The sequence below is a fragment of the Anomalospiza imberbis genome, unplaced genomic scaffold (assembly GCF_031753505.1).
Source record: "Anomalospiza imberbis isolate Cuckoo-Finch-1a 21T00152 unplaced genomic scaffold, ASM3175350v1 scaffold_218, whole genome shotgun sequence".
NCBI lineage: Eukaryota > Metazoa > Chordata > Aves > Passeriformes > Viduidae > Anomalospiza > Anomalospiza imberbis.
In genome coordinates this window covers 79,799-94,991 of record NW_027099851.1, presented here as the reverse complement: position 1 = coordinate 94,991, position 15,193 = coordinate 79,799, and the positions used below count along the sequence as shown (strand labels likewise).

The window sequence follows — 15,193 nt, the reverse complement described above, 5'->3', positions numbered from 1 at the left end:
GGTGTGTCCCAGCTGTGTCCCAGGTGTATAACAGGTGTGCCCAGGTGTGTCCCAGGTGTATAACAGGTGTGCCCAGGTGTGTCCAAGGTGTGCCCAGGTGTGCCCAGCCGTGGCACCTCCCCACCCCCACAGCCGCTCCCATTTCTCCGTTTTATTTCCAAACCTTTCCCACGAAAATACAAAAATATCCCGGGGGGGGACAGGTGACACCAGGTGACACCGGGGGGTCACAGCAGGTGACACCTGGGGGGGGAAAAGGTGACACCTGGAGGGGACAGGGGACACCTGGGGGGTGACAGGTGACACCGGGGGGGGGACAGGTGACACCGGGGGGGGGGAGAGGTGACACCTGGGGGGGGGGGGGGGACAGGTGACACCGGGGGGGGGGACAGCAGGTGACAGTGTGTGACTGACAGTGTGTGACAGGCTCAGGTGGCACCGGGGGGGGGTCCGTGCCCGATTTTGGGGGGGCCCCAAAAAAGCCCTTTTGGTGGGGGGGGGGGAGGGGACACCTGGTCCCTGTCCCTGGGGGGGCCCCGGAGTGTTTGGGGGGGGGGGGGGGGTCACGAAAATTTGGGGGGGGGGGGGCACCCAGGCCACTTAGGGGGGGGGTCCCCAAAAGATTTGGGGGGTCCCAAGATGAGGGGGGGCCCCACGGTGGAGGGGGGGGGACACACAATGGATTTGGGAGTACCCAGGTCCATGGTGGGGGGCACGGGGAATTTGGGGGTGCAGAATTTGGGGGTACCCAGGTCCATGGGGTGGGGGGCACAGGGAATTTGGGGGTGCAGAATTTGGGGGTCCCAGGCCCATGGTTGGGGGGCACAGGGAATTTGGGGGTGCAGAATTTGGGGGTCCCCAGGTCCATGGTTGGGGGCACAGGGAATTTGGGGGTGCAGAATTTGGGGGTACCCAGGTCCATGGTGGGGGGCACAGGGAATTTGGGGGTGCAGAATTTGGGGGTCCCAGGTCCATGAGGTTGGGGGCACAGGGAATTTGGGGGTGCAGAATTTGGGGGTCCCAGGTCCATGGGGTGGGGGGCACAGGGAATTTGGGGGTGCAGAATTTGGGGGTACCCAGGTCCATTCGGTGGGGGGCACAGGAAATTTGGGGGTGCAGAATTTGGGGGTACCCAGGCCCATGGTTGGGGGCACAGGGAATTTGGGGGTGCAGAATTTGGGGGTCCCAGGTCCATGGGAGGGGGCACAGGGAATTTGGGGGTGCAGAATTTGGGGGTCCCAGGTCCATGGGGTGGGGGGCACGGGGAATTTGGGGGTGCAGAATTTGGGGGTCCCAGGCCCATGGGGGGGGGGGCACAGGGAATTTGGGGGTGCAGAATTTGGGGGTACCCAGGTCAAGGGAATTTGGGGGTGCAGAATTTGGGGGTACCCAGGTCCATGGGGTGGGGGGCACAGGGAATTTGGGGGTGCAGAATTTGGGGGTCCCAGGTCCATGGGGTGGGGGGCACAGGGAATTTGGGGGTGCAGAATTTGGGGGTCCCAGGTCCATGGCGGGGGGGGGCACGGGGAATTTGGGGGTGCAGAATTTGGGGGTATCCAGGTCCATGGGATGGGGGGCAGGGAGTTTTGGGGGGTCCCCAGGGATGGGCTCAGGGCACTTTGGGGGTCCAGCAGATTTTGGGGGTTTCCCCCCAATTATGGGGGTCCTCCAGGACCAGAGGGTCCCCAATCCTGGGGGGGGGGTCCCCAATCCCATAGGAGGTCCTGGGGGGGGGGTCCCCCCAATCCTGGAGGCCGCAGCGGGTTTTGGGGGTCCCCATTCTGGGGGGTCCCGGGGTTTTTGGGGTCCTGGGGGTTTTTGGGGTATCTGTCCCTGGGTTTTGGGGGGTCCATCGGGGATCTCCTGGGGTTTTGGGGTCCCCATTTGGGGGGGTCCCGGGGTTTTTGTGCTGTCCTGGGGTTTTGGGGTCCCAGGGGGTTTTTGGAGATCCTGGGGTCCCGGGGTTTTGGGGGTCCCATAGTTTTGGGGTCCCAGGGTTTTCAGGTCCCAGGTTTTTGGGGATCCCATGGTTTTGGGGTCCCAGGTTTTTGGGGATCCCATGGTTTTGGGGATCCCATGGTTTTGGGGTCCTGGGGTTTTCAGGTCCCAGGTTTTTGGGGTCCCAGGTTTTTGGGGATCCCATGGTTTTGGGGTCCTGGGGTTTTCAGGTCCCAGGTTTTTGGGGTCCCAGGTTTTTGGGGATCCCATGGTTTTGGGGTCCTGGGGTTTTCAGGTCCCAGGCTTTTGGGGTCCCGGGGTTTTCAGGTCCCAGGTTTTTGGGGATCCCCTGGTTTTGGGGGTCCAATGGATTTTGGGGATCCCATGGTTTTGGGGTCCCAGGTTTTTGGCGGTCCCATGGTTTTGGGGTCCCAGATTTTTGGGGTCCTGGGGTTTTGGGGATCCCATGGTTTTGCGGTCCCAGGTTTTTGGGGGTCCCATGGTTTTGGGGTCCTGAGGTTTTCAGGTCCCAGGGTTTTGGGGTCCCAGATTTTTGGGGTCCTGGGGTCTTGGGGATCCATGGTTTTTGGGATCCCATGGTTTTGGGGTCCCGGGGTTTTCAGGTCCCAGGGTTTTGGGGTCCCAGATTTTTGGGGATCCCATGATTTTGCGGTCCCAGGTTTTTGGGGGATCCCATGGTTTTGGGGTCCTGGGGTTTTCAGGTCCCAGGTTTTTGGGGATCCCCTGGTTTTGGGGGTCCAATGGTTTTTGGGGATCCCATGGTTTTGGGGATCCCCAGGTTTTTGGGGATCCCATGGTTTTGGGGTCCCAGATTTTTGGGGTCCTGGGGTTTTGGGGATCCCATGGTTTTGCGGTCCCAGGTTTTTGGGGGTCCCATGGTTTTGGGGTCCTGAGGTTTTCAGGTCCCAGGGTTTTGGGGTCCCAGATTTTTGGGGATCACGTGGTTTTGAGGTCCCAGGTTTTTGGGGATCCCATGGTTTTGGGGTCCCGGGGTTTTCAGGTCCCAGGGTTTTGGGGTCCCAGATTTTTGGGGATCCCATGATTTTGCGGTCCCAGGTTTTTGGGGGATCCCATGGTTTTGGGGTCCTGGGGTTTTCAGGTCCCAGGTTTTTGGGATCCCCTGGTTTTGGGGGTCCAATGGTTTTTGGGGATCCCATGGTTTTGGGGATCCCCAGGTTTTTGGGGATCCCATGGTTTTGGGGTCCCAGATTTTTGGGGTCCTGGGGTTTTGGGGATCCCATGGTTTTGCGGTCCCAGGTTTTTGGGGGTCCCATGGTTTTGGGGTCCTGAGGTTTTGTGGTCCCAGGGTTTTGGGGTCCCAGATTTTTGGGGATCACGTGGTTTTGGGGTCCCAGGTTTTTGGGGATCCCATGGTTTTGGGGTCCCAGGGTTTTCAGGTCCCAGGCTTTTGGGGTCCCGGGGTTTTCAGGTCCCAGGTTTTTGGGGATCCCCTGGTTTTGGGGGTCCAATGGTTTTTGGGGATCACGTGGTTTTGAGGTCTCAGGTTTTTGGGGATCCCATGGTTTTGGGGTCCTGGGGTTTTCAGGTCCCAGGGTTTTGGGGTCCCAGATTTTTGGGGATCCCATGGTTTTGGGGTCCTGGGGTTTTCAGGTCCCAGGGTTTTGGGGTCCCAGATTTTTGGGGATCCCATGGTTTTGGGGTCCTGGGGTTTTCAGGTCCCAGGGTTTTGGGGTCCCAGATTTTTGGGGATCCCATGGTTTTGGGATCTCAGGTTATTGGGGATCCCATGGTTTCGGGGTCCCAGGTTTTTTGGGATCCCATGGTTTTGGGGTCCTGGGGTTTTCAGGTCCCAGGTTTTTGGGGTCCCGGGGTTTTCAGGTCCCAGGTTTTTGGGGTCCCAGATTTCAGGGCCCCAGATTTTGGGGTCCCGGGTGGTTTTGGGGGGCTCAGCAGCGCCCCGCCTTGGCGTCGCCGATGGCGCCCCAGACGTCGAAGACGAACTCGTCGGGGAAGGCGAAGTCCCCGAGCTGCGCGTCCAGAGCCTCGGCCAGCGCGTCCGGGTCCCGCGCGTCGCGGCCCAGCTCCACCATGGTGGCGGCTGCGGGGACATGGGGACAGCGTCAGGGACATCGGGGACACCGGGGACACCGGGGACACGGACAGGGTCAGGGACATCGGGGACATCGGGGACACGGATAGGGTCAGGGACATCGGGGACATTGGGGACATTGGGGACACGGACAGGGTCAGGGACATCGGGAACATCGGGGACACTGGGGACATTGGGGACACGTCCGGGTCCCGCGCGTCGCGGCCCAGCTCCACCATGGTGGCGGCTGCGGGGACATGGGGACAGCGTCAGGGACATCGGGGACATCGGGGACATCGGGGACATCGGGGACACGGACAGGGTCAGGGACATCGGGGACATCGGGGACACGTCCGGGTCCCGCGCGTCACGGCCCAGCTCCACCATGGTGGCGGCTGCAGGGACATGGGGACAGCGTCAGGGACATCGGGGACATCGGGGACACCGGGGACACCGGGGACACGGACAGGGTCAGGGACACTGGGGACACTGGGGACATCGGGGGACAGTCCAGGGGTCACAGGGGGTTTTGGGGGATCCCCAGGATTTGGGGGTTCCCCCGGGATTTTGGGGTTCCCGGGATTTGGTGTTCCCAGGATTTTGGGGTTCCCAGGATTTGGTGTTCCCAGGATTTTAGGGTGATCCCCGGGATTTTGGGGTGATCCCCGGATTTGGGGTTCCCAGGATTTTGGGGTGATCCCCCGGATTTTGGGGTTCTCAGGATTTTGGGTTTCCCCGGGATTTTGGGGTTCCCGGGATTTTGGGGTTCTCAGGAGTTGGGGTTCCAGGATTTGGGGTTCCCAGGATTTTGGGGTGATCCCCGGGATTTTGGGGTTCTTAGGATTTTGGGGTGATCCCCGGGCTTTTGGGGTTCCCGGGATTTTGGGGTTCTCAGGAGTTGGTGTTCCCAGGATTTTGGGGTGATCCCCGGGATTTTTGGGGTTCTCAGGAGTTGGTGTTCCCGGGATTTTGGGGTGATCCCCGGGATTTTGGGGTTCCCAGGATTTGGTGTTCCCAGGATTTTGGGGTGATCCCCGGGATTTGGGGGTTCTCAGGATTTTGGGGTTCTCAGGATTTTGGGGTTCCCAGGATTTTGGGGTGATCCCCGGGATTGTGGGGTTCCCGGGATTTGGTGTTCCCGGGATATTGGGGTGATCCCCGGGATTTTGGGGTTCTCAGGATTTGGGGTTCCCAGGATTTGGGGTTCCCAGGATTTTGGGGTGATCCCCGGGATTTTGGTGTTCCCAGAATTTGGTGTTCCCAGGATTTTGGGGTTCCCAGGATTTTGGGTTTCCCCAGGATTTTGGGGTTCCCCCAGGATTTTGGGGTTCCCAGGATTTTGGGGTTCCACGGGGTTTTGGGGTTCCCAGGATTTTGGGGTGATCCCCCAGATTTTGGGGTTCCCCGGATTTTGGGGCTCACCCAGCTCGCTGTCCTGGCTGTGACGGGGTTTGGGGTGATTGTGGGGTTTTTTTGGGGTGATCCCGGGGGGGGGGGTTGGGGGGGTTCCTCCAGGATTTTGGGGTTCCACGGGGTTTTGGGGTTCCCGGATTTTGGGGGGCTCACCCAGCTCGCTGTCCCGGATTCCCATGTAGCTCTCCAGCAGAGCCCAGGGGATTTGGGGTGATCGGGGCAGTTTGGGGTGATCCCGGGGGGGTTTTTTGGGGGTTCCCTGGGGTTTTGGGGTTCCTCCAGGGTTTTGGGGTTCCAGGATTTTGGGGTTCCCGGATTTTGGGGGGGCTCACCCAGCTCGCTGTCCCGGATTCCCATGTAGCTCTCCAGCAGAGCCCAGGGGATTTGGGGTGATCCCGGGGGTTTTTTTTTGGTGGTTCCCCCGGGGTTTTGGGGTTCCCCAGGGTTTTGGGGTTCCCGGATTTTGGGGTTCCCGGATTTTGGGGGGCTCACCCAGCTCGCTGTCCCAGATTCCCATGTAGCTCTCCAGCAGAGCCCAGGGGATTTGGGGTGATCGGGGCAGTTTGGGGTGATCCCGGGGGAGTTTTTTGGGGGTCCCTCGGGATTTTGGGGTTCCTCCAGGGTTTTGGGGTTCCAGGATTTTGGGGTTCCCGGATTTTGGGGGGCTCACCCAGCTCGCTGTCCCGGATTCCCATGTAGCTCTCCAGCAGATCGTCCACCTTGGCCACCGCGCGCTCCTCGAACGCCGACGGCTGCGGGGGGTTCGGGGATTTTGGGGGGTCCCTGAGGGTCCCAGGGGGATTTTGGGGTCCCCACAATGATCTTGGGGTCCCATGGGATATTTTGGGGGTGCAGAGGCGATTTTGGGGGCCCCAGGACATTTTGGGGTTTCAGGGGATATTTTGGGGTCCCCAGTGGATATTTTTGGGGTTCAGAGGATATTTTAGGGTCCCCAGTGGATATTTTGGGGTTCCCAGTGGATATTTTGGGGTGCCCTAGGCTGTTTTTGGGGTCTCTAGGGGAATATTTTGGGGTGTTTTCGGGGCCGTACCTGCTCCTGCAGCGTGACCTGTTTTGGGGTTCCCATGGGTGTTTTGGGGTTCCCATGGATGTTTTGGGGTTCCCATGGATGTTTTTGGGTCTCTAGGGGATGTTTTGGGGTTCCCATGGATGTTTTGGGTGTTTTTGGGGTGCTTTTGGGGTGTTTTCGGGGCCGTACCTGCTCCTGCAGCGTGGCCGGGCCCTTGGAGCGCAGCCTCAGCGTCCCCCGGCCCGAGAGCCCCTGGGGGAGGCCCCCCCGGGCCGAGAGCCCCCCGGAGCGGGGCCCGACCCCGTCTGGGGACACACCGGGGACACCGGGGTCACACCGGGGTCACACCGGGGACACCGGGGTCACACCGGGGTCTCACCGGGGACACCGGGGACAGAGGGGACACATGGGGACACCGGGGACACACCGGGGACACTGGGGTCACACGGGGACACCGGGGACACATGGGAACACACAGGGGATACAGAGGGGACACCGGGGACACACAGGGGACACACCGGGGACACACTGGGGACACCGGGGTCACACGCGGACACCGGGGACACACCGGGGACACCGGGGTCACACCGGGGACAGAGGGGACACAATGGGGACACATGGGGACACCGGGGACACATGGGGACACACCGGGGACAGAGGGGACACATGGGGACACACAGGGGACACCGGGGTCACACCGGGGTCTCACCGGGGACACCGGGGACAGAGGGGACACATGGGGACACCAGGGACACATGGGGACACGCAGGGGACACCGGGGACACACCGGGGACACTGGGGTCACACGGGGACACGCAGGGGACACCGGGGTCACACTGGGGACACACAGGGGATACAGAGGGGACACACTGGGGACACCGGGGACACACCGGGGACACACTGGGGACACCGGGGTCACATGGGGACACCGGGGACACAGAGGGGACACCGGGGTCACACAGGGACACCAGGGACACTGAGGGGACACACAGGGGACACACTGGGGACACCAGGGACACACTGGGGACACACTGGGGACACTGGGGGACACCGGGGACATGCAGGGGACACACAGGGGACACTGGGGTCACACAGGGGACACCGGGGACACACAGGGGACACACCGGGGACACACAGGGGTCAGAGGGGACACACACCGGGGTCACACCCGGGACACACCGGGGGACAGAGGGGACACATGGGACACCGGGGTCACACGGGGACACCGGGGACAGAGGGGACACATGGGGACACGCAGGGGACACCAGGGACACACCGGGGACACCGGGGACACACCGGGGACAGAGGGGACACGCAGGGGACACCGGGGTCACACCGGGGACACCGGGGTCACACCGGGGTCACACGGGGACACCGGAGACACACAGGGGATACTGGGGACACCGGGGTCACACCGGGGACACTGGGGTCACACAGGGGGACACCGGGGTCACACCGGGGACACCGGGGTCACACCGGGGTCACACGGGGACACCAGGGTCACACCGGGGTCACACCGGGGACACCGGGGACACACAGGGGACAGAGGGGACACATGGGGACACACCGGGGACACTGGGGTCACACAGGGGACACAGGGGACACCGGGGACACACAGGGGACACCGGGGTCACACCGGGGACACCGGGGTCACACCGGGGTCACATGGGGACACCGGGGTCACACCGGGGTCACACCGGGGACACCGGGGACACACAGGGGACACTGGGGACACACAGGGGACACTGGGGACACACAGGGGACACACCGGGGTCACACCGGAGTCACACCGGGGACACCGGGGTCACACCGGGGACAGAGGGGACACATGGGGACACGCAGGGGACACCGGGGTCATACTGGGGACACACAGGGGACACCGGGGACACACAGGGGACACACCGGGGACAGAGGGGACACATGGGGACAGAGGGGACACACCGGGGACACAGAGGGGAAACCGGGGACACAGAGGGGACACATGGGGACACCGGGGACACCGGGGTCACACTGGAGTCACACTGGGGTCACACAGGGGACACATGGGGACACCGGGGACACTCCGGGGACACCGGGGTCACACCGGGGACACACCGGGGACAGAGAGGACACATGGGGACACCGGGGACACACCGGGGTCACACTGGGGACACTGGGGACACACTGGGGACACACCGGGGACACACCGGGGACACCGGGGACACACAGGGGACACCGGGGTCACACCGGGGTCACACTGGGGACACACAGGGGACACACAGGGGACACTGGGGACACCGGGGACGCACAGGGGACAGAGGGGAGAGAGGGGACACACCAGGGACACCAGGGACACACAGGGGACACTGGGGACACCGGGAACACACTGGGGACAAAGGGGACACACTGGGGACACACAGGGGACACCGGGGTCACAGAGGGGACACACAGGGGACACACAGGGGACACACCGGGGTCACACAGGGGTCACACAGGGGACACCAGGGTCACAGAGGGGACACTGGGGACACACTGGGGAAACCGGGGACACACAGGGGACACTGGGGACACCGGGGTCACACCGGGGACACATGGGGACACTGGGGTCACACAGGGGACAAAGGGGTCACACCGGGGACACACAGGGGACACAGGGGACACACAGGGGACACACTGGGGACAGAGGGGACACACAGGGGACACTGGGGACACACAGGGGACACACAGGGGACACACAGGGGACAGAGGGGACAGAAGGGACAGAGGGGACACACCGGGGCATAGGGAACACAGGGGGACCCAGGGGACACACCGGGGACAGAGGGGACAGAGGGGACACACAGGGGACACACACACCGGGGCATAGGGAACACGGGGGGACCCAGGGGACACACTGGGGACAGAGGGGACACACAGGGGACATTGGGGACACACAGGGGACACTGGGGACACAGGGGGACACACAGGGGACAGAGGGGACAGAAGGGACAGAGGGGACACACCGGGGCATAGGGAACACGGGGGGAGCCAGGGGACACACAGGGGTTCCACATTGTGGGGGCACCTTCGGACCCCCCCAGTACCAGCCAGTCCAGCCCCAGGGCTCCCAGTCCATCCAGTTCAATCCCAGTCCAACCAGTTCAATCCCAGTCCATCCCAGTCCAATCCCAGTTCATCCCAGTTCATCTCAGTCCAATCCCAGTTCAATCCCAGTTCAATCCCAGTCCATCCCAGTCCATCCCAGTCCGTCCCAGTCCCTCCCAGTCTCACCCCAGGCCCGGCGGGGCTCCGTGAGCCGCAGCCGGAAGCGCTGCCCGCGGGGCAGCTCCTGCTCAGTCCATCCCAGTTCAATCCCAGTCCATCCCAGTCCATCCCAGTCCATCCCAGTTCAATCCCAGTTCAATCCCAGTTCATCCCAGTTCAATCCCAGTTCATCCCAGTTCAATCCCAGTCCATCCCAGTTCAATCCCAGTCCATCCCAGTCCATCCCAGTTCAATCCCAGTTCAATCCCAGTTCATCCCAGTTCAATCCCAGTCCATCCCAGTCCAATCCCAGTCCATCCCAGTCTATCCCAGTCCATCCCAGTTCAACCCCAGTTCAATCCCAGTCCATCCCAGTCTATCCCAGTCCATCCCAGTTCAACCCCAGTTCAATCCCAGTCCATCCCAGTCCATCCCAGTCCAATCCCAGTCTATCCCAGTCCATCCCAGTCCATCCCAGTGCTCCCAGTCCAATCCCAGTCCATCCCAGTTCAATCCCAGTCCAGCCCCAGGGCTCCCAGTTCAATCCCAGTCCATCCCAGTCCAATCCCAGTCCGTCCCAGTCCCTCCCAGTCTCACCCCAGGCCCGGCGGGGCTCCGTGAGCCGCAGCCGGAAGCACTGCCCGCGGGGCAGCTCCTGCTCAGTCCATCCCAGTCCATCCAGTCCATCCCAGTTCAATCCCAGTCCATCCCAGTTCAATCCCAGTCCATCCCAGTCCATCCCAGTCCATCCCAGTCCATCCCAGTCTGTCCCAGTCTCACCCCAGGCCCGGCGGGGCTCCGTGAGCCGCAGCCGGAAGCGCTGCCCGCGGGGCAGCTCCTGCAGCAGCCGCGCCACCTCGAAGTGCCGCGTGCCCACCAGGCTGCGCCCGTCCAGCGCCTCCAGCACGTCCCCGACGCCCACCTGGGGCGTGCGCGCCATCACCGAGCCCTCGCGGATCCGCTGCGGACGGGGGACACGCCTGAGTGACACCTGGGCACACCTGGGGGCACCTGAGTGACACCTGGGTACACCTGAGTGACACCTGGGTACACCTGGGGGCACCTGAGTGACACCTGGGTACACCTGGGGGCACCTGAGTGACACCTGGGCACACCTGAGTGACACCTGGGTACACCTGGGGGCACCTGAGTGACACCTGGGTACACCTGAGTGACACCTGGGGACACCTGAGTGACACCTGGGCACACCTGGGGCACCTGAGTGACACCTGGGTATACCTGGGTACACCTGGGTACACCTGAGTGACACCTGGGCACACCTGAGTGACACCTGAGTGACACCTGGGTACACCTGGGCACACCTGAGTGACACCTGGGCACACCTGGGGGCACCTGAGTGACACCTGGGCACACCTGGGGCACACCTGAGTGACACCTGGGGACACCTGAGTGACACCTGGGCACACCTGAGTGACACCTGGGGGCACCTGAGTGACACCTGGGCACACCTGGGGGCACCTGAGTGATACCTGGGGGCATCTGGGGGCATCTGGGTACACCTGGGGCACACCTGAGTGACACCTGGGGCACACCTGAGTGACACCTGGGGGCATCTGCAGTAACCTGTTGTCACTGATGGTGAGCCCCAGCTCTGTCCCCGTGTGTCCCAGGTGTGTGCCCAGGTGTGCCCCAGGTGTCACCCAGGTGTGTCTCACCTGTGCCCAGGTGTGTCCCCAGGTGTGTCTCACCTGTGCCAGGTGTGTCTCACCTTGATGAAGGCGTAGCCGGCACCGTTGTCGGTGATGGTGAGCCCCAGCTCTGTCCCCGTGTGTCCCCAGGTGTGTCCCACCTATCCCAGGTGTCCCCAGGTGTGTCCCACCTATCCCAGGTGTCACCCAGGTGTGTCTCACCTGTGCCAGGTGTGTCTCACCTTGATGAAGGCGTAGCCGGCGCCGTTGTCGGTGATGGTGAGCCCCAGCGCCTCCTCGATTTCAGCACCTGCACGTCCTTCTGGCGGCCGCGCGTGTGCGCGAAGATGAAATCCTCGAGGCCGATCTGCCCCCCCAGCAGCTTCTCCATGTCCACCTGCGGCGTGTTCAGCGTGCAGAACAGCACCTGGGGACGGGGACAGCACCTGGGACATCACCTGGGGACACTGGGGACAGCACCTGGGGACACTGGGACACTGGGACACTGGGGACAGCACCTAGGGACACTGGGGACAGCACCTGGGGACACTGGGACACTGGGGACATTGGAGTGTTCAGCGTGCAGAACAGCACCTGGGGACAGGGACAGCACCTGGGACATCACCTGGGGACACTGGGGACAGCACCTGGGGACACTGGGGACAGCACCTGGGACATCACCTGGGGACACTGGGGACAGCACCTGGGGACACTGGGACACTGGGGACAGCACCTGGGACATCACCTGGGGACACTGGGGACAGCACCTGGGGACACTGGGACACTGGGGACAGCACCTGGGGACACTGGGGACAGCACCTGGGGACACTGGGACACTGGGGACAGCACCTGGGGACACTGGGGACAGCACCTGGGGACAGGGGACAGCACCTGGGGACACTGGGACACTGGGGACAGCACCTAGGGACACTGGGGACAGCACCTGGGACATCACCTGGGGACACTGGGACACTGGGGACAGCACCCGGGGCAGGGGTCATTGGGGACAGCACCTGGGGACATTGAGGACAGCACCTGAGGGGACAGGGGACACCGGGGACAGAGGGACACTGGGGACAAAGGGACATTGGGGTGTTCAGCGTGCCATCCCAGTCCATCCCAGTCCATCCCAATCCATTCCCAGTCCATCTCAATCCATTCCCAGTCCCATCCCAGTCCATCCCAGTCTCTCCCAGTCCCTCCCAGTGCTCCCAGTCCATCCCAATCCTCTCCCAGTCCATCCCAGTCCATCCCAGTCCATCCCAGTCCCCTCCCAGTCCATCCCAGTCCATCTCAATCCATTCCCAGTCCATCCCAGTCCCTCCCAGTCCATCTCAGCCCATCCTAATCACACCCCAATCCTCTCCCAGTCCATTCCCAGTCCATCCCAATCCTCTCCCAGTTCCTCCCAGTCCATCCCAGTCCCTCCCAGTGCTCCCAGTCCCACCTCGCTGGGGGGGATGCCGAAGGCCTCTCCGATTTTGCCGTACAGCTCGCGCACGTTGCCGAAGCCCATCCCAGTCCATCCCAGTCCATCCCAATCCTCTCCCAGTCCATCTCAGCCCATCCTAATCACATCCCAATCCTCTCCCAGTCCATCCCGGTCCATCCCAATCCTCTCCCAGTTCCTCCCAGTCCAACCCAGTCCCTCCCAGTGCTCCCAGTCCCACCTCGCTGGGGGGGATGCCGAAGGCCTCTCCGATTTTGCCGTACAGCTCGCGCACGTTGCCGAAGCCCATCCCAGTCCAACCCAGTCCATCCCAATCCATTCCCAGTCCATCTCAATCCATTCCCAGTCCCATCCCAGTCCATCCCAGTCTCTCCCAGTCCCTCCCAGTGCTCCCAGTCCATCCCAATCCTCTCCCAGTCCATCCCAGTCCATCCCAGTCCATCCCAGTCCCCTCCCAGTCCATCCCAGTCCATCTCAATCCATTCCCAGTCCATCCCAGTCCCTCCCAGTCCATCTCAGCCCATCCTAATCACACCCCAATCCTCTCCCAGTCCATTCCCAGTCCATCCCAATCCTCTCCCAGTTCCTCCCAGTCCATCCCAGTCCCTCCCAGTGCTCCCAGTCCCACCTCGCTGGGGGGGATGCCGAAGGCCTCTCCGATTTTGCCGTACAGCTCGCGCACGTTGCCGAAGCCCATCCCAGTCCATCCCAGTCCATCCCAATCCTCTCCCAGTCCATCTCAGCCCATCCTAATCACATCCCAATCCTCTCCCAGTCCATCCCGGTCCATCCCAATCCTCTCCCAGTTCCTCCCAGTCCAACCCAGTCCCTCCCAGTGCTCCCAGTCCCACCTCGCTGGGGGGGATGCCGAAGGCCTCTCCGATTTTGCCGTACAGCTCGCGCACGTTGCCGAAGCCCATCCCAGTCCAACCCAGTCCATCCCAGTCCATCCCAATCCATTCCCAGTCCATCCCAGTCCATCCCAATCCATTCCCAGTCCCATCCCAGTCCATCCCAGTCTCTCCCAGTCCCTCCCAGTGCTCCCAGTCCCACCTCGCTGGGGGGGATGCCGAAGGCCTCTCCGATTTTGCCGTACAGCTCGCGCACGTTGCCGAAGCCCATCCCAGTCCATCCCAGTCCATCCCAGTCCATCCCAGTCCATCCCAGTCCATCCCAATCCATTCCCAGTCCATCCCAGTCCATTCCCAGTCCATCCCAGTCCCTCCCAGTCCATTCCCAGTCCCTCCCAGTCCCTCCCAGTGCTCCCAGTCCCACCTCGCTGGGGGGGATGCCGAAGGCCTCTCCGATTTTGCCGTACAGCTCGCGCACGTTGCCGAAGCCCTCGACGCGGCCGGGTGGCGCTGCCGTGGGCCAGCTGCGTGTGGAACACCAGGCGGGGCCGCAGCGCGGGGGGAGGCGCCGCCCCCCCCGGGGACCCCCCCGGGGCCCCCCCGGGCTCCCCCGGGGGCCCCCCCCGCGCCCCCCGGCCCCCTCCTCGTTCTCCACCAGCGGCGGCGGCTTCTTGCGGCGGCCCAGGCCCAGCGGCATGGGGGGGCTGGGGGGGGGTTTGGGGGGGCTGGGGGGAGGTTTGGGGGGGCTGGGAGGGGGTTTGGGGGGGCTGGGGGGGCTCTAGGAGGGAGTTTGGGGGGGCTGGGGGGAGGTTTGGGGGGCTGGGAGGGAGTTTGGGGGGTCTGGGGGGGCTCTAGGAGGGAGTTTGGGGGGGCTGGGGGGATTAGGTGGGGCTGGGGGGCTCTAGGAGGGAATTTGGGGGGGCTGGGAGGGGTTTTGGGGGGTCTGGGGGGGTTTTGGGGGGGCTGGGGGGGCTCTAGGAGGGAGTTTGGGGGGGCTGGGGGGGTTTGGGGGGTCTGGGGGGGGCTCTAGGAGGGAGTTTGGGGGGTCTGGGGGGGGTTTGGGGGGTCTGGGGGGCTCTAGGAGGGAGTTTGGGGGGGCTGGGGGGAGGTTTGGGGGAGCTGGGGGGGGTTTGGGGGGGCTGCGAGGGGTTTTGGGGGGTCTAGGAGGGGTTTGGGGGGGCTGGGGGGGCTCTAGGAGGGAGTTTGGGGGGGGCTGGGGGAGGTTTGGGGGGTCTGGGAGGGGTTTTGGGGGTCTGGGGGGGTCGAGGCGAGCTCTAGGAGGGAGTTTGGGGGTCTAGGAGAGGTTTTGGGGGGGCTAGGAGGGGTTTTGGGGAGTCTGGGGGGTCGAGGGGGGTCTAGGAGGGGTTTTGGGGGGTCTGGGGGGGCTCTAGGAGAGAGATTGGGGGGTCTGGGGGGCTCTAGGAGAGGTTTTGGGGGGGCTAGGAGGGGTTTTGGGGGTCTGGGGGGAGTTTTGGGGGGGTCTGAGAGGGTCAGGTGAGGTTTTGGGGGCTCTGGGGGGGTCTGGGGATTTTTTGGGGGGTCTGGGGGGTGTAGGAGGGGTTTTGGGGG

General features: G+C 63.3%; 1 protein-coding gene across 1 annotated transcript; it reads right to left on the bottom strand.

Moving 5' to 3' along the window:
* Positions 1 to 3,821: 3,821 nt before the first annotated feature.
* On the bottom strand, positions 3,822 to 14,336 carry LOC137466456 (PDZ domain-containing protein GIPC1-like). The gene is given in 9 exon segments (XM_068178183.1): positions 3,822 to 4,018; positions 6,093 to 6,174; positions 6,642 to 6,757; positions 10,455 to 10,635; positions 11,566 to 11,624; positions 11,627 to 11,750; positions 14,049 to 14,132; positions 14,134 to 14,237; positions 14,240 to 14,336. Coding segments are annotated over 9 exon segments (984 nt in total). The 5' UTR covers positions 14,322 to 14,336; the 3' UTR covers positions 3,822 to 3,866.
* Positions 14,337 to 15,193: the final 857 nt, after the last annotated feature.